Consider the following 19,599-nt stretch of genomic DNA (forward strand, 5'->3'; position numbering starts at 1 on the left):
CATGGTCCCTGTTTGCAGAAAAAGCACCATAGTTTGGTCCGAGCCTGATTGTCATCGGCCCTGTACTTTGTGCACAGAAGTGAACAAGGACTATGAACATGTCGAGCCCTGGCAGGGTAGTGCAGACCAGTCATGTCTGCTTGTAGTGATGTGTTCTCACCTGCCACGTTTCTCTTCAGCAGCCATGTTTGTATGAGAAAATGTCATGCTATAAATCTGACCATCATCTGGATGTCAAGGGAAACTTTGCTATCAAGAGTATTAACACAGAGGGACTGCCATAAACAATTCACATGAAGTCCATTGGCAAATTATGAGTGAGTGAGCATGGTGAGTATGGTCTTATGCCGCTTTAAGCAATATTCCAGCAATATCACGGCGTGGCACACCGGAAAATGGGCTTAACACGTTGTACCCATGTGGGGAATCGGACCCGGGTCTTCGTTGTGACGAGCCAGTGGTCAATTATGAGATAAACATACTTTGAAACAACCAAGAAATGAGATTCATCTGTAATATTTGTAGAGTCATGTTAATTTTTTTTATGTCAACTTGGGTGCCACTATGACTGATGTGACATTATGGCAACGTCCACTTTCCGTCAGAAACACACAAAGTCAAGTGATAGCATGACGATCATGGCAATCAGACATGAAACTTGAGACAATCAGGGTGACAAGACATAAAACTTGATATTCAACATAAGCCTCCAGTACACCATTATGACCATGTAAGAATGTCTCAACCCATTGTCTTATGTTTACTGTTGATCATCAATTAACTCCACACAGCTCTGTTCCACAAAACTCTGAATGATTGTCACAGCACTGGAAGGCACACCTTCCCTGTGAAGAGTTCGGAGATGATGGTGAAGAAGATGGCCATGATGAAGAGAACATAAGATGATCCAACTTGCGTGTGATTGGGCAGCTTGTAGGGTTGGCCTCCGATCTCGTCGATATGGAAACCCACAGGGAACACAATGGCAGCAAGGCAAAACAAGGTCACTGAAGTAAATGAAGAAATTGAGTACAATATTCAGCACTGCATCTAGGCAGGGGTAGACATAAATAAAAATATAAATTCTTAAAAATCACTAAATAGCAACAGGTACTGCTTGACAACATGGTCTTTGTGTGTGAAGCGTGTCATAAAAGAATACCAATTATTTTTAGAGATATGGTCCTGACAAAAAACACCAGGAACAGAGTCAAAATCAAACTTCTTGCCATGGAAATGTAAAAATAAAAAATTCTAAACATCCCTTAATTGCAAAAGGCACCGGTTGACAGCATAGTCTTTGTGTGTGCAAAGTTTCATGAAATAATGCCTATCAGTATCAGAGATATGGTCTGGACAAACACACCAATATGAACAGAGTGAAAGTAAAACTTTTTACTATGGAATCGAAAAAAGAAAAAATTCTAAAAATAGTAAAGGACACCACTTTATCCCCTGATTAATATATCTACCAAGTTTGGATGAAAAACCTTGAATAGTTTTTGAGTTCTGCTCCAGAAATAACACCTACCCAGGTTTCAGCTAAATCTAACTTGTTTCCATGGAAACAGTGAAAAAGAAATTCTTCAAATTCCTAAATAACAAAAGGCACAACTTCAGCCCCTGATTAACACATGTATTTAGTGTGGATGAAAAATCTTAGTTCTGCTCTGGAAATGACACACACCTCCATTTCAGCTAAGTGTAACTTGTTCCATGGAAACAGGGAAAAACTGTTTTTGGAAAAATTCCTAAATAGCAAAATTATGCTTAAATATTAGGGGTGAAACGATACATCAAGGTCAAGATATATGTATCTCACTACATATAGGTCACGATACGATACATATCGTGATACGCATATTTATGTCAAATTTACACCTCTTTACTGTAAATATTTTTAGAGGAGGTTGAAAAGGAAAAGCTAGCTGCAGACAAAGGGTGAAATGTTTTGTAAAAAATATTTTTAGTAGTGAACTAGGAATGCTAATTACAACACATGTTTGACCTACAAAATTGTTGAGGTGTCATTAATCAAGTAGTAATTAAGTAATATATTTTAGCAAGTGTATCGTCTTGCATCGTTACAGAAAAGGATATATTGTGCTTTGTATCATTGCATGAAAACTCACGCGGCGCCAGTACACTGGTGTATTGTTTCACCCACACAAAATATGCCCTAGCAAAAACTTACTTCCAATGAATGCCAGCCATCTTGAGTAGCGAACTGTTGCCCTCCGCCAGTGGGAGGCAAATAGAAGGGCACATGTGGCAGTCAGGCACAGAATCCCACCCACGATACAAATAAATGAGAACATCCACTCAGTTGATAGTCGGGGCGATGTGCAGATCTCTGGTCGGCCATGAATCATTTGACACTGTCGAGTGAGACCAAGTCTCATATTTCCTAAAAGTACAAAAAGAAAAGATATGCTTGAAACACTTTGTCATGAATGGAGCAAATCTATATAACTGTATATACTGTCCAAAAGAACAAAGAAACCTAACATTTATATGAAAATTATGCTCTGTATGGTGCAAGTGTATCTGATATATAAACTCTTTTACTAAACAATCACCCCAGATAGTTGCTGATTTTGTTGAGGAATATTCACTAACTGAGGAAAAAAAAGAAGAAAGTTTGGCTGTTTGAATCATTGAAACGAATGAAACATGTTTTAAACAGGTTGAGCAAACTACCATTAATTGTGAGACTGAGTACAAACAGACAGACTTGAAAGACTTTGCAGGTCATGTCTATTGACATTTCCATAACAAGAATTGTATTGTCATTTAACATCTACGTATCATTGTTTAACTTACCAGCAACACTGGTTACAATCCAATCAGGATTGGCGAGACTTCCAATTGCAAAGACATCAGCTGTGAAAAACAGTATCCCAGACAAAGCTGTCAGTTTGTCCATTATTCGCTCTAGGTCTCCGCACTAACGACAAACTGACAGACTCTGACGACTCTCGATCCGACCCTGATCTGTTTGAGTATTTCTCTGTTCAATTCTATCAGCTGATTCCACGCACCTGAAATGAGCTACAGCCTGCACCTCTTTAATTAATTAAACACAAAATCGTCAATTTTAATTACGTCCATTCCCACACGTCATATATTTTGACATATGACCAATATCAACTAGCGTGAACTCGTTTTCCCGTCGTCTGAGATGAACAAAACAAAACGTCACTCACGGATCCGAAGAAAACTTCAGTTCCGGTTATACGACCTTCACCTTACATGTCACATGTCCCGGATGTTTAAGAATAAATGGAGGACCATTTTCAGTGGGATATTGAGTAAAACGATTTAGGCCTTTTAATATGTACACATATTTCGACACTAATGAGTCGTAAAAGCACACTGTAAACGAAAATTAAATGTTTTTCAAACACCAAGAGTTCTATGCAATACTTAAACTCTACTCAGTCGGAAAGAAACCTTTTACTAAAGTAATATGAGGACTACACGGGTGTATGGTCTATGGTACACGAAAAAGTACCGGTGAGTTGAGGAGCTTGGGTTGATAGTAAACTGATAAAGTGTGTCAGTTGTCACCGGTGGTTAAACGTTAAAAATAGGGTGACCTGCCCTACCATGAACATATGGGGATATCCGGTTCCTGTTTCAATCAGGTTATGTTCGTCTGCTGTGGCTCCTAAAGTTGAACTTGAGCTGAAAAATGGAGTGACGAAAATGGTCCAAGCAGGCGCTTTGTCGAAGCTCTTCTCGTATTCCAACCTCGTACACGCTGTTTCAGGTGCCGTGGTAAGTTGACATCTTCGTGTTTTGTTATTTTCACTATGTTTCTGATGAACCCCACCCGTCATCAGTCGGAATCCATATGCTTACATTATAAACACTTGTGCTCAACTTATATCCTCTCCTTCGACCACCACTGCAAGCATTACCTCAAGTATGTTCAATGATCTATTAAGAGTTTGTGTGATTTTTAAAGTTTATGCTCATGTATATCCATACATTGAAACAGTTCTGTATCACGTTTATTATTCTTGTTGGTTGATATAATATAAAATACATTGTCTCCTCTTTTGATAAATGCTCAAATAAGTACTAACAGCTCATACACTTACATATTAATTAGGTCCGTATCAGTAACGAAAGTTCTCTGATAATTGTAAATTCATATTAATTTAACAGTTCCACTACTTTTAACATGGTACCCATATCCCTATTACCTGACCCGACCCGACCTGGGTACCCACTGTAGACTTGATTGATGGGTACAAAATGTCTGATTATTTGTCTGCAGCCCTGGCAAAAACTAATTAGAAACATGTATCAAAAGATCAGATCATGCGTACACTGAAGTCGACTGAAGCTTTCTCTTTACTGAAACATTTACAAGTCAAAAGGAATGCAAACATTAGCGACTTGTAGTGTAACTGAGCTGTCGTGAGTTTTTATCATAAAATAATATATCACGTGACTATCCACAGGTCCGGGAAGTGCTGTGGGTACCTGGGTCCTATTCAGTACCAACCTGTGTACCTGAGTTACCCATCCTAGCCCTATTCACCTGCAAATAAGTTTAACATGTAAAACATGAGAGGTCACGGGTGGTCCAGTTGTCTAAGGGGCCGCGATTTGCTATGCAGAGTTGCGTCCCTTAGGCATGCCAGAAACCTATGATTGTTGGTTCGAATCCTGTGCTCGTGGGTTTCACCGAAGTGGTAAACTTCTGAGACCTGCATCACTTCAGGATTACCTCCCACATTAAGCTGACACGCCCTGATATATCTGGAATAATGTTAAAAGCGGCGTTAATCCCAACTCACTCACTCACTTTAAAACATGAAATGTGGTGTAATCTTTTACCCTCAGTGTTATGATGGTTATAAGTATTATTAGAAGTCCGAATCTAGTGTATAAGTAGAACCCCAGTTTTGTTATTCAGATATGCATGATATAGCCTTGAAGTTTTGAAGTGACTGTTCTGGGTACCAGGTCTATATTACACCAGTCTGTGTACAGTGACTACCAATAGAAACCTGCGACTGAATAGTTTCACAGACCATTGAATTGCCTGTATAAATACAATGTTATACGTTATATGTACATAAATTTGAATTACAAACCTTTAATATAACTAATAAATCATACTTTTCAATATTTATTTTGTGGAAACTATATGTATGAACTTTGAGAAAGTGTTAAAAATGTAAACACAATCAATGACAGTGCTCAGTCATGCTTGTAAAATTGGGGGAGAATTGATTATACTATGACAGCATTTGATATACTATTGACAAAGACACCTGTAGCATGTGTAGATCATGGGATTAAACTTTGATGTAATATCTTTGATTACATCAAGTTATTTCCGCTTTATCCATGGTACTAACAATTACTATCATATATCAGATTGTTGTAGATCAGGTAGATGAAATAAGGAATATTTTGGACTTGTTTAACATATTCATAGGTACATTGTAGAAATTTAACATGTTTAGTTGTCCTGGGTCTGCATGATGTCCTGGGCCTGCATGATGTTAAGATTTACTGTGTCCATAGACATGATAGAATTGCGTGAATTAAATACCATAGCAGAATTAAATACCATAGCAGCAAACCTCAAGAATCCTAGCCCCTGCCCCCTATTGTGCTGTTGGCGAGTACTCACTGTGAGGTGATTTACAAACTGAAATGCAGAGGAAAGAACGGGACTGAGTTATGAAGTCAGTAAATGACCACACAAGTTTATGAACAATTAACAAAAGCTAGTTTGGAACACACAGGGCTAGGTTTATAATGTCACAAGGCAATACGATGGGTCAGATACGTAGCCATGGTAGCAGGAGCAGTAAGCTAGCAGACTGTATATGTTAACTAGTGTACTCATCAATGTCCAGAACTTGTCACTGTCAAGTGTCTGAAAGATGCCTGTGCTCCAGAGTGTTCTTGGAAGCTGCCAGAAAATTTGGTGTTTTCAGACAGGTATCCAGTCCACATTTGTCAAGTAGATAAAATGTAAGTCAGGTCGTAAGAGGCCTGGAATATCCACTGCACTGTTCTCATATTAGTATAACCATTCTTCTGGAATCTGTCCCATCTTGAAACCTCTCAAACGATCAAGTCTGGTGTGTTTGTCAATAAGCAAGGGAGACAACTGTATGTCACACTTCTTTTACAGTCTGGCCACTGGAGCTGTCAACTTTTCAACCATTTGCTGCCCTGGACAATCACTACAAATAAACTTAAATCATCTTCACTGCTACATAACAATAGTCTTCTTTTATCTTCAGGGAAGTGTGGTGGCTATAACTGTCTTCTTCCCCTTGGACACCGCTCGGACTCGACTTCAAAGTAGGTTATATGTGATATGGTTATTTCTATTAGTATTTGTGTTTGTTTGTTGTTTAACGCCGCACTCAGCAATATTCCAGCTATATGATGGTGGTCTGTAAATGATCGAGTCTGGACCAGACAATCCAGTGATTGACATCATGGGCATCCATCCGGGCAATGGGATACGATGACATGCATGAACCAAGTCAGCGAGTCCCGTTAGTCACCTTTAATACAAGCATAGTCGCCTTTTACAGCAAGCATGGGTTGCTGAAGACCTATTCTACCCTGGATCTGCACTGGCTATTAGTATTGTGACCTGATCTTGGTAAACGTTTATCAGGTATAATAGGAATGTCCATGCATATTTATTTGGCTCTGTATGCATGCCTGTGGCATGCTCATACAATCGGGGTTCCCACTTGTTGCTAGGTGACCATTAACCCTATGTTGTGTAGACATATCAGCATGTATGAGCTCAATATGCTTACGGCTGCCTCCATGGTCTAGTGGTAGAGATTTTGCCAGGAGAGTGGAAGGTCCGGGGTTCGATCCACGGCCGTGTCATACCAAAAGAAGTAAAAAGATGGTACTTGTTGATACCCTGTCTGGCCCTCTGCTTTAAGGGGATAAAACAAGGACTGGGCGGCTTGGAATTAGTATACTGTGTCTGAGTAGGGTATTTATGTTAAACTGCGGTATGGTATCTCAGTGGGCTAGCACTTTCAATCGACATCAGTCCAGCATGGTACCAGCCCCCCCCCCACATACGACATACGTGCATGCACATCACTATGTAAGTGCAATAATCTTGGATGCGATGTTAACCCCAATTTCACCTCACCTCAATATGCTTTCTCACAGTATTAACCTGCAGAACAATAATGAAGGGGCAAGAATTACCCCAGGAACGTCATTGCAAACAATACAGAAGTTGTTTTGTGACCTGTGATTCTGTTTTGGGCAGGGTTGAGAACCTATTTCCTGTTTCAGTCGCAAGAACTCCCTCCTAGTTTTAACCTTTACCCCAGTTTAGCATGTTAGTTTGGATTTATGAAAATTAAAATGCATTATCTTTATTTGTAGTTGATGATCAGCGAGAGTCCAAGCACACGCCACAAGTGATAAGTGATATTGTGAAAGAAGAGGGACTGTAAGTTCTTAATACACTCTCCTGATCGAAAGCTATCCACCCCTCAGTGGTGAATCCAGAGGGGAGAGTTCTGGGGTTGGCCTCTCCCCTTTTTTCATCTGAAGACATTTTGTTTGCACATTGCCTACTATGATAACATATTGTTAGAGTAAAATGAACTTGTAAGCAGTGTTATCACTATCCCCCACCATGGGGCACATTAGAATTTTGTTTGTTCATATAGTAGTGAATATGAACTATAAAAAAGGTGTATAAAGCCTTAACAAGAGATAGCCGCTTAGGCCGCTATATGTCATCAGAAAAATTGATTAAATTTTCGAACTCTGTCTTAAAAAATATGTCAGGAAATTATCAGCTTGTCAAACTTCTTTGCGACTAAATGTCATTGGAAAGGTCTGATCTAACTGTTTATAAATATGAAAGTTATGTTTATCATAATGCTTAATAAATAATTTTTGGAATGAGGCAGTTCTTATTCCCTGTTAAATAAGTAACAAGTCGAAAAGATCATGTCGGACATTTAATGAGACAAAAGACAGAAATACAAACCTTCCTTGCAAAACTGAATAAGTCCCCTTAAAATGACATTTTTTCTGTATATTCAACGGTAGTGTGAATAATTGACCACTTTCTGTTATGAAGTGGTTTTAACTTCCCGATAATCAGATAATGGAAGTTCACTCAAACGCAGCCACCTAACTGGAGTCCTAAGGACGTCTTTGTCCCACAACAAATAAATGTCAACTAAAATGTTACACTGTTCAACGTAGTTGTCTGTCACATACAGAGCATGAAAAGCACAAGCTTTACGAAAAAGAACATGCACAAGTGGTATATAAACGGATGTGTTTGGGCGAGCACTTCCATGCCAATCGATGAGTGTATTTGGATGAGCGATACCAAACCAAACCCAGAACAACTGTTTCCTTCTGTTCAAATTACTTAAAGGGGCACTGGTGGCCCAGTCGCCTAAGGTGCCGCAATTCGCTGTGTAGAGTTGCATTTCTTGGGCATGCCAGAAACCTATGATAGTGGGTTCGAATCCCGGTTCGCCCAGATTATGTTTCTAGGTTTGTCAGCACCATGCCCGTCCTCGTGGGTTTCAACGAAGCGGTAAACATCTGAGACCTGTATCACTTCTGACTTTCCTCCCACATTAAGCTGATACACCGCGATATAAATGGAATACAGTGGAATACTCACTCACTCAAATTACCTAAATAAACTGCAGGCCGTTAGGACCTTCTGAAATTTAAAACCATAAGCCCAAGCGCAAATAAATCTGTCTTGCTTGGGCCTATAGGCCGATGTCTATTTCGAACATTGCTTGTGCTCATGTGTGCTTATGGAGCTGTTCTGAATTATTAGGATATTTTGGACCTGATCATGCAGATTGTGTCAATTTCTGTGTGTATAATGAAAACAATAAATTTGTCCATATTTTTGTAAGGATAAATATAAGAGGTGGTTTGAACTGTTGAGTAATTCGTTTGTATCCATGTTCTGGTGTGTAGATTAGTTGTAGGATATTCTTCTTTTGCCTAGAGGTAATAAGAAATTCTGAACTTAGTTGTGAAGGATCAGTGGGGTCAGTGAGGAGTTTATTTCTGCTTATCCTGCTCATTAGGGCTGTAACCATGGTAACGATTCACCGATACCTATGATGTCAGCTATACTTAGGCACAGACGATACTAATCTTGCGAGTTTCTGGAGTCTCAATACGCTATAAATAGAACACAAACTGATTGAGTTACCTCCCATAACAGTGGAAGTCTCACTGTAAGCGCCACCTGTAAACATGGGGGAACACAAGCACATGGTCGTCATATTGGATACACACTTAAGTCTTCAAATGCATGTATTGTGGGTTTGAAAAGTCCCCAAACAGAAAAAAAGGTATGCTGATTGTGTGAAGCAGTTATTTTAGTGATTTCATCGTGGTTTTGTCAGCCTGTACCATGATACGTAAAATTATTCGCGAGATCTCAGGCGGAACTGCTTGTGCTATGTTTCAGCCACGGCATATACCGAGGGTGGTTCTCCGTCGTGTCTTCCTTGTGCCTATCTAACTTTGTGTACTTCTACACATACAATGGCTTGAAGAGTGTTTTCATTGGACCAGGAGAGAAAGCTGCACCTAGCAAGGATCTACTCCTTGGCTTTGTGTCAGGTGAGTGAGTTTGGTTTTACACTGCTTGTTGCTATAGTCTCGTTGGGAACACAAGTAATGGGCTGCACACATTGTACCCATGTGGGGAACGAAACCTGGAACTTCAGCGTGTCGAGTGAACGCTTTAACCACAAGGCTAGCCCACTGCTGTTTGTGTCAGGTGAAGTGAATATCATCATTGGAGACATTGGGCTGAGACAGAGTGGTGATGTGACCTGAATGGGCTGTGACAGTATGGTGATGTGACCTGTGTTGTCATATTTATTTCAGCAATTTTAATGTAAAATTCCTCATCTGTGTTATATTTTATTGGTCAAAACTGTATGGTAATTGCCAATAAAAAACCCACTCATGTCACTGTAACAGTCATACAGGCGTGCCTCGTTTATACGGACACTTGCGTCATTTCACAATTCGTCCGTATAAACAAATTTCCGTATAACTGAAACCAGCTTCTTACTGGAAGAGTTACTCCCCTTCAGTTATGCAACTCATGACAGATGACAGAGCAAACAGATACATCCACTCAATCTTTATTCATACACGTTTCAAAAAGTCTGTCATGGAAGTTTGAACTGTCACCAATTGTCGATTTTCCTATGGTATGTCCAAATTCAGTGCCATAATGCTTACTGATGGTTTCTAAACTTGCTGACGGGTGCTTTTCTTTAAACAGACAAATTTCTCTTTTTTCGCGTGCTGTAACTGCGTGTTGCTTACGTTTCGCTGGTTGACAGGCCATACTTACACAACTTTGACCTCCACAGACGCCATATTTATCGAAGGGGATTACATGTACAATAAACAAGCTCGTCTCAAACGTAACTCAGTGTCACTTGGTTAATTGACTTCTCACGAATCAAAGGATTACCACCAGCGGAAGGATTACCACCAGCGGAAGTGTATTGTCCGGATAAGTGAGACAATTTTGTGTGCATTTCAGTGTTTTGTACATGAAAATGACCGTCGGTTCCGGAAACTGAATTTCCCGATATACGGGTAAAATTATATAGTAATTATTTCGTTTTGAATGAAAATCGTCCAGGAACCGAGGTTTCCGGATATCTGAAGCCTGTATAAGCGGGTCATGACTGTACCTTGTTAGGTGAGTCTCACGTAAGTCAATATCACTGGCAGAATGTACAGGGTCTGTCACAGTAACTGTAAGACCCTTCTGCATGTTCAGTTGAGTCTCCGTTTGAAGTGGAAGTCTTTTTGACATCTCACTTTTTGTTTGTCACTATAGGTTAGATAGGGCCATCCATTTCTCTATTACCTCTTTTTGATGAAGTACGATTTCATCATTTCGGCATATGCATATAACTCCATTTGATATATAGTTTTGTCGTTCAGATATTAGGCAGTATTTTGTTCGCTCACAGTTTCCGTAAAGCTTCTAAATAAAAAATATCGTCGCCCAGTACTTTTGTCGGTGTACGATAAAAAGAGGAAATATTTACTGTTTTTCAACGCAGAATAAATTCTCGGACAACACTTAGATGTGTCTTTTTTTAAAGCCGGTTTAATATTTGCAGTTAAATTTACACCATCAAATAGGAAATTTAAGATTCTCCACCTCTGTGTAATTTTATAGCCAGAGGTAGATCCAGTGGCGCGTGAGTGCAATTCTCGCACAACCTTCACTATTTAGATCTTTGGAAAAAGTGAGTCAGAAAAAAAAACCTCGGCATCCAGAGGTTTAAGACTGAAGGTGAAAGATTGATCTACAGCAAGGAGTAGAAGGTCACAAGCACAAGATTCCCAGCACTAATCAGAGTAAATTGAAGAATATTATTACAATAAACTTAAATATGAAATCTTTGAAAGGCATTTAGAAGTGATACACATAAGCATGATAAGGAAGAGGATTTATGAATGTCAACTTCTATCTTAGAGGAACACAATGTTTCAGAGTATATACTGTAAAACGTGTAATTTATGCGTCTCCAAAAGAATGCGACCGCTGGCCCCTAGCCAAAAGTGCGACTCAATATGAATGCGACAACCCCTCCTCTCAAGCATCAGTGGATTTATATCTAAACAGAACGTCCTCTGTCAGGTTTACAGGAGAATCCTCACCTTAATCCAACCTTACATTAATCCAGTCACACACCAAATAGCACCGCTGATTAGCGCTGAGTAGAGTACTTCAGCTAAAACAATACCTGCGCGCTGGCTCGTGTCGGCCCTTGATTCAGTCGCAAAGAGCAAAGACACCCTGTTGGGTGGCGTCTGTCTGGACTGGCAGGTGTGATAAGTGATGACATGAGTGAGTAGAACGCTTGTCTTCACCTCAGTAGTGACAATTCACAGGATGTAATTAGTGTTTGAAAGACATTGTTTATGTACTTGTTACAAACATTGATGTGGAATACATAGTTGTTTGTTTTCAGCGTATGTCTAAGTTGGTATTTCTGCTATCCAAAATGTCTTATTGTTGATACAAATGCGATGTTTAATAATGTGAGCAAAGACCACTCGCATTTTTCGCATTTAATTCATGCTTGCGTTAATTTCACGTTTTACAGTACTTACTCCTTCATCAGGTGTATCACATACTTCATCATTTACCTGATGAAGGAGTAAGCATATACTCTGAAATGTTGTGTTCCTCATAGTAAAGAAGTTGCCATCCATAAATTCTCTTCCTTAAGTTTTATCGTAGATTTTATGGAGTATTTTATAGAGTATCTTTTTGTGTTTCAGGAATTGTGAATGTTTTAGCGACGACTCCTCTGTGGGTTGTCAACACACGTATAAAGCTCCAGGGGGCCAAACTCCACACCAAGAAGTACGAGGAGCACACAACACAGCACTACAAGGGCATCTGGGGTAAGTGCCGGGGCTGTAGTGACAAAGCCGTCTCCAGCAGACACTGTGGAAAATCCGGGGTACAATGGTATCCGATGATTGTCTTATGAGCTCAGTAAAACATAGGATCAGGTGGTAATTATATTGTTGGCTATGATGAACAGTACAGGACATTACAAGCGTATATCATAGTTTATAAAATAAAACATCTACTGTTAGCGAGGAGAGGTCAGGTAGCCTAGTGGTTAAAGCATTAGCTCACACCGAGGACCCGGATTCGATTCCCGACATGGGTACAATGTGTGAAGCCCATTTCTGGTGTCCCCCGCCGTGATATTGCTGGAATATTGCTAAAAGCGGCGTAAAACCAAACTCACTGAGTCTACTGTTAACTTCTTTACAATTCAATAATTGGTGATCATTTTGACAAAAATGCTTGCAATAATTTAGAAAAGCTAAATAGCAATTATTACTCATTCGGGTAATTCCATCAGCAAAGGACATGAGGATCATTTATGTTTCTCGGTGAGCCAGTTACCATGGTTACAGTTCTGCAAACAGTTCCACTGTGTATGAGGTCTTTGTATAATTAGTCATACACCCTGACATTTTACTTATTGTGTGTTTGTAGGGTAGCACAGATGGTCCATCATCTGCCTGATGCAAGAGAGTTAACTGACAGTAAAGTCCAGTTTCCTCCCTTTCCGAAATAGGCTGGAATTATGCAGTTATATTTTTGCTGGACTAACAAGACTATGCATAGTCCAATCAAAATCACGTTATGAAATCAACATCCGTTTTGTGAACTGCCATGACGATTTCGGCCGTCCGCAGGATTTGCAAAGCATGTGTACCGTCAATATATATATATTCCAAACCTTTTCATGTTTTATATCAAAGTGCTCACCTGATTTGATGCACTTTGCGAAGTAAGACCCATTTAATCACAATAAAGAACTTGATTATTGATCAGATCGTCTTGACTGGATGACGCCATCTTGTTTGAAGCAAATACAAGTGATATGAGGTTGAATCTGATTGGTCAATAGGAGGGACATAAAAGGGACATAACTCGTAATAGCCACTGGTGGCGCTACGATCGAGCCCAGGAATTCCAGCCTAGTTTGGCTAGGGTGGAAACTGGACTTTTAAAGTCAGTTAACTCCCTTGCCTCGGGAAGATGGTGGTCCATTGGCTAGTCTGTAGTAAGCTACTGTGCAGAGTTGCATTGTTTAGCTGCCAGACTTTGTTCACGATTATTCCTGCTTCATAAGTTGAAAGTCTAAGGTTTTGTCCCAGTGGTGATGGTATACCCCCTGTTAGGGCTGGCAAAAAAGATAGATAACTGGAATTATCGTCGATGGGAAGACATAATAACAATTATCGGTATGAAATTGTTGTCATCTAAAATAATAACATAACTATTGTAATGAAATAATTTTTAAGTGTACCGAAACTGACTTGTTATTGTCAATAATGTCAGTTATCAAAGATGGAAAGCAACGGTTTCTTTTGTTATATCTCAAATGTCCACAAAGTAATCTATGCATAAATGTGTCACTGCTCACCAGTGGCATGAAATATTGTTGATTTCTTTCGGGACTTTCTTGCATATATGGTTAAAGTTACTTCTTTGATATTTAGCGATAATTAATCGATATTTAGTGATTATCAATCTATATAATCTATATCAATAGCCAGCCCTACCCACTGTCTTACTTTTAAATTGCCACTCCCTTTAGTATGACACCATGATATCACTGAAATACTGTTCAGGACCACTTGTTTATTTGTAGACTGCCTGACAAAGATTGTGAAGACTGAGGGTGTGTCGGGACTGTGGAATGGCACGATGCCCTCATTGTTACTGGCTTCCAACCCAGCTATACAGTTCATGGTGTATGAGTTCGTCAAGCGATACTTCCAGAAACTCTTCAAAACACCTGTAAGTTGTCTGTGAGAGGTGTTGGGCTGTAAAAAATATGAGGTTTCTTCTGGCTTTTGAAATATTCAGCTGTCTAAAGGGAAAGGAGGTTGAGTGTGGAGTAATAGTTTGTAGATGAAATCATCCCAACAGAGATATTGTACATGTGACAGGGGTATCAGCGAGGGAATATTGCTGGTCAGCTTTACTCCAGGTTTATCATGCTGGCCTGTAAAATGTCAGGCCAGTTGAACCAGTGGTTGATGTGATGAACACTGGGGTACGGTGACCAAGTTAAAGAGTCTGACCATCTGATTGAAATTACATGTAGAAACTCCAGGAAATGGTTTCAGAAGGCATTGAGTACTTATTTATGAGGGCTGGTGGGGAATCCTGGTGGTTAAAGTGCTAGCTTGTCATGCAAGGTCAAGGGCGGTCGGGAAGCCGAGTGGTTAAAGCGTTTGCTCATCATGCTGAAGACCCGGGTTCGATTCCCGACATGGGTACAATGTGTGAAGCCCATTTCTGGTGTCCCCCCGCCGTGATATTGCTGGAATATTGCTAAAAGCGGCGTAAAACCAAACTCACTCACTCACTCACTCATGCAAGTCAGGGTTCATTTTCAAACATGGGTACAATGTGTAAAGTTTATTTCTGATGTACCCGTGTTGATATTGCTGGAATATTCATACAGGTGGCATAAAACCCCACTCACCCAACATCTTTTCAGAAACAACTTACAAATTCCATTTATGCCTTTGTCCCATTATTCATATTTGGACAATGTAAAATGTATTGAAGTTGTGTTGCTATGGTTACAGGAGCTGAGTGGTTTCCTGTACTTTGTGATTGGAGCGATAGCAAAGGCAGCAGCCACAGTTTTCACCTACCCTCTGCAGGTGATCCAGTCACGTCTCAGGGTAAGATCTCCGTCTTGGGGTAAGATCTGAGTCTCAGGGTAAGATCTGAGTCTTGGGGTAAGACCTTAGTCTCAGGGTAAGATCTCAGTCTTGGGGTAAGATCTCAGTCTTGTGGTAAGAAATTAGTCTTAGGGTAAGATCTCAGTCTCAGGGTATGATCTCAGTCTTGGGGTAAGATATCTGTCTCGGGGTAATATAACAGTCTTGGGGTAAGATTCAGTCCTTGGGTATGATCTCAGTCTTGGGGTAAGATCTCAGCCTCCATGAAAGATCTCAGTCTCAAGTTTTCAATCTCTAGGTTAAGTTTTCTGTTGCGTGGTAATCTGTCCCTCTCTGGGTGAGCCATCAATGTCTCTGTAAGTTCTAACGCCTCACCAGTCTGATCAACCAACTAGATATCTTCATGTTTCAGCTTTAGCAAATCCCAGTTCAGTAACAGATGGAGTGTTTGAATTAAAGTGTAACAACAATGGTAACAGATATCAGTTGTAAACATGTCAATGTTTTGTAACACAGACAGGTAAACGTTACACTGTCATCTAGATGTTGTTTCTACTTACAGGCTGGATTTTGCAAGCTGGAATCCACACAGTCCATTCTCCAAAACCTCCATCATCTCGTCAGGTATGTGGAGATTTGGTGATAACAGCACTTTCAATACCATCTGCCCCTACAAATATCCTGATACTCAGTTCAGGAAGTCTGCCTTTGTAAGTTTGTATTCACAGTGCAACTCTTAACTGTCCTTTTTGGGAATGCTGTAATCTGACATTATGCTTTGTCTGATGCATTAAGCAGTATTCCTGCTATATGACAGCAGACCGTAAACAATCGAGTACGATCAGACGATCCTGTGATTGATGTTATGATCAACGATCCATGCTGTCAGGGTACCAAGTGTTCAAGCCTGATCACCTGATCCATTTAGTCACCTTCTATGACAAGCATGGCTGCTGGCGACCGGTATGAAGCAGAGTCACTGAAATCAAGGATTAACGGTTAATTGTCAAAGACACAGCGTTTTATCTATCAACTAATAAGCAAATTAACTCCTACTTGCCCACATACAGCTTATAACAAATGTAAATGGGAGTTTTTTAAAGTATTATGCATATTGTCATCCATTTACTGAAACATTAGCATGATTGGTAATGTTTTATTTTTGAATTAGGTTTTGTTCTATTGCAGTCAAGCATTTAGAAACAACTCTTCTGTGTAGCTTTAAATATAAACCTTTAATGGTTTGAGAGGAGTTCCCCCATGAATATCTGGGTTGAAATTGTTTTTCAGCATTCTATGCTTGTAAGAGGCAGCTAATGGGATTGGTTGGTCAGGCTCGCTGACTTGGTTGTTCCAATTGTATCCAATTTGCGTAGATAGATGCTCATTATGTCAGTCACTGGATTGTCTGGTCCAGAATCGATTACTTACAGACCACCGCCATATAGCTGTATTATTGCTGACTGGTGTTGAACAATAAACAAACAAAACACAGGAATTACTTCCCTTTCCAATCACCACTACAGTATGCATGGAATTGTTTTGTGAGCCACAATATTATATTTTTTAGCAGCAGAAAATACCCTATGTTTGATCACAGCAAATGAAGCTGGCATTTGCCTGAGTTTCACAAGGATATTAACTTGGGTTACTTGTGAATTGCAAACCCATTTATCAAAGAGGGGCCCGGATGGGACCAGTCATCTTGGTTGATGCAATTTTCTGTGCAGAGTGGCGTCCCTTAGGCTTGCCAGAAATGTATGGTCATGGGTTCGAATCCCCGTTCGACCTGATTATGTTTAGTGATAAACGTCTAAGACCTACATCACTTCAGGCTTTCACATCAAGCTGACATGTCATGGTATTACTGAAATACAGTTCAAAGTGGTGTTAAACCGAACTCACACACTCATTTAGGGAAGGCGACCCTGCTTGTGGTAAGAGCCGACTAACGGGATCGGGATGCATGTCATCGATCCGAATTGTGTGGATCGATGTTCATGATGTCAATCACTGGATTGTCTGGTCCAGACTCAATTATTTACAGATCACTGTCATATAGCTGGAATATTGCTAGATGTGGTGTTAAACAACAAACAAACAAACAAAACTTAAGGAAAGAATGTGTTGTAGTTATAAGAAAACAGCTTTGTTGTGTTCCAGGACTCAGGGTATTCAGGCGTTGTACAAGGGGATGGAGACCAAGTTGGTACAGACAGTGCTCACAGCAGCTCTCATGTTCCTCACTTACGAGAAAATAGCAGCTTTTATATTCCGCCTGATGGGCATGGCTCCAACCATGCCGAAAAGATGATGACGTCGGACCTTAGCAAACATCACAACTTTAGCGGTTTGATTCGCCATTTACTGTTCTTATTATACAGAATTTTATTGTACGTTTCTTCCATTTTACTAATCTGTTTATATATTTTAGATGAATTGACATTTAATAAGCATTTAGCTCATATTTGTGGACTTGGTTCAAGTATTTTAAGAAGAAGGTTTAATTCATGTTTGCCGATTTCCACTTCTACCTCTGAAGCAAAGAGTCTTGAGTCCTTCCAAACATTTCTGGGCCAATTGTCAGCATACTGAATGAATTGCACTGAAGGCCAGCTTTGATTCCTTGTTTTATGGTAAACCTGCTTATACATGTTTTTAAAGGTTTTAACAAAAAATTAAACAAAAATATGTCTTAATTGTTTGATAGGCATTACTTAGAAGTTGACGGGTGACAAGATTGACAACGGTATAAGGATGTATACCGAAACATCGCTTTTTACAGTGTTAAAGAAGTTGTTATCCATAAACTTGTGTCTACCTTGAAAAATATGTCTTCAACTGAACGCAACATTAAAAACAGTTTCTTTCAACTTTTGGAAAACTATAAGTAGGTTGTTCTGAACAAGATAAAATAATTTGGCATTGTCGGTTTCAGAACCTGTCTGATAAAGGGACCATATCCAAAGTTAGTCTTAACCTTAATCCTCATAAGAATAAAACTTTACTCACTCACTTACTGCCCTGAGTACAGCTGCACCAAACAGCTTCTCACAAATTTTAAAACTTGTTTCTTTTTTATATATATATTTATCGGTATTGATATAACTGGTCCAAGGAAAAACACAGTACACTTCATGCTGGATTGTTCAGTTACAGCAATATTTGTGGACTTAAGACTCTGGCTATGTTAACCATGTAAATGCATTGACTACCTGTACTTCACCATGAATCCCCTCCTTGTCAGCTAGCTTGGGTTAATCTGTTTGGTCATGTGGACAAGGTGTCTGACCTGACCTGATCAGAAGGCCCATGGTTCAAATCCCATCACAGGAACTGGATATTTGAAGGCTGTGACAATGGTACCCAATGTTGGGCTGAGCATGTACATATTGAATTTGAGCTAAAAAAAAGTCCTAGTACCTAAATATGATGCCCAGGACAAGCCTTCTGTTGATAAGGGAGTATGTAGCAGGGCGTTCAGTTATCCCACAGATGACCATCTTCCCGAGGCAAGAGAGTTAACTGACTGTAAAAGTCCAGTTTCCATCCACCCTTGCCAAACTAGGCTGGTATTATGGAGTTATATTTTGGCTGGACTAACGAGTCTTATGTCATAGTCCAATCAAAATCGTGCACCAAAATCGAAATCTGGTTCATAAACTGTCATGCAGATTTGGGTCCATTGCAGGATTTGCACAGCATGTGCACCGCCAACTCGTTGTCAACAGATATTTTCCAAATCTTTTCAAGTTTTTAATCAACAATGATCAAGGTGCTCACATGATTTGATGTACTGATGTAAGACCCGTTTTCTCACAATATAGATCTTGATTGTCGATCAGATCGTCTTGACTGGGCGCTGCCATTTTGTTTTGCAAGTGATACGAGAGGTAGAATCTGATTGGTTCATAGGAGAGGCATAGAAGGAACTTAACTCGTAACAGCCACTGGTGGCGCTACGATCGAGCCCAGGAATTCCAGGCTAGTTCAGCAAGGGTGGAAACTGGACTTTTAAAGTCAGTTAACTCTCTTGCCTTGGGAAGATGACAGATGACATCCTTACCTTGTCAGCTAGCTGATGGGGTTAATCTCTATGGTCATATTGACAAGGTGTCCAACACGGATCAGGAGGTTGTCGCTTCACTCAGTTTGCTGGATCAGGCAGTAGAACAGTAACCAATATTTAGGGTGTAAAACCATGTGATGAGCAGAACCCACTTGCACAAAGCCGACTTAGCGCTATGACTGCTGTAACTTCCATACTTTAACAACCCATCTGTAGTGTGTGAGGACAAG

The 19,599-nt window shown here is 39.9% G+C and overlaps 2 protein-coding genes across 2 annotated transcripts; one reads left to right on the forward strand and one right to left on the reverse strand.

The window, feature by feature from the left end:
- Positions 1-335: 335 nt before the first annotated feature.
- Positions 336-3,231, reverse strand: LOC139467871 (uncharacterized protein C16orf52 homolog A-like). Its single transcript, XM_071249389.1, has 3 exons — positions 2,824-3,231; positions 2,195-2,407; positions 336-1,007 (listed from the first exon to the last, which is right to left on the reverse strand). The coding sequence occupies exons 1-3, from the start codon at positions 2,924-2,926 to the stop codon at positions 820-822; spliced, it is 504 nt and encodes a 167-aa protein (XP_071105490.1). The 5' UTR covers positions 2,927-3,231; the 3' UTR covers positions 336-819.
- Positions 3,232-3,521: 290 nt separating this feature from the next.
- LOC139467872 (peroxisomal membrane protein PMP34-like) lies at positions 3,522-19,171 on the forward strand. The gene is made up of 9 exons (XM_071249390.1): positions 3,522-3,780; positions 6,279-6,339; positions 7,408-7,474; positions 9,491-9,645; positions 12,352-12,477; positions 14,253-14,401; positions 15,202-15,300; positions 15,863-15,924; positions 17,464-19,171. Exons 1-9 carry the CDS (start codon positions 3,610-3,612, stop codon positions 17,612-17,614), a joined length of 1,041 nt encoding a protein of 346 aa, XP_071105491.1. The 5' UTR covers positions 3,522-3,609; the 3' UTR covers positions 17,615-19,171.
- The last annotated feature ends 428 nt before the right edge of the window (positions 19,172-19,599 follow it).

Source organism: Haliotis cracherodii, unplaced genomic scaffold (assembly GCF_022045235.1).
Source record: "Haliotis cracherodii isolate W230 unplaced genomic scaffold, xgHalCrac1.p SCAF_2, whole genome shotgun sequence".
Lineage (NCBI taxonomy): Eukaryota > Metazoa > Mollusca > Gastropoda > Lepetellida > Haliotidae > Haliotis > Haliotis cracherodii.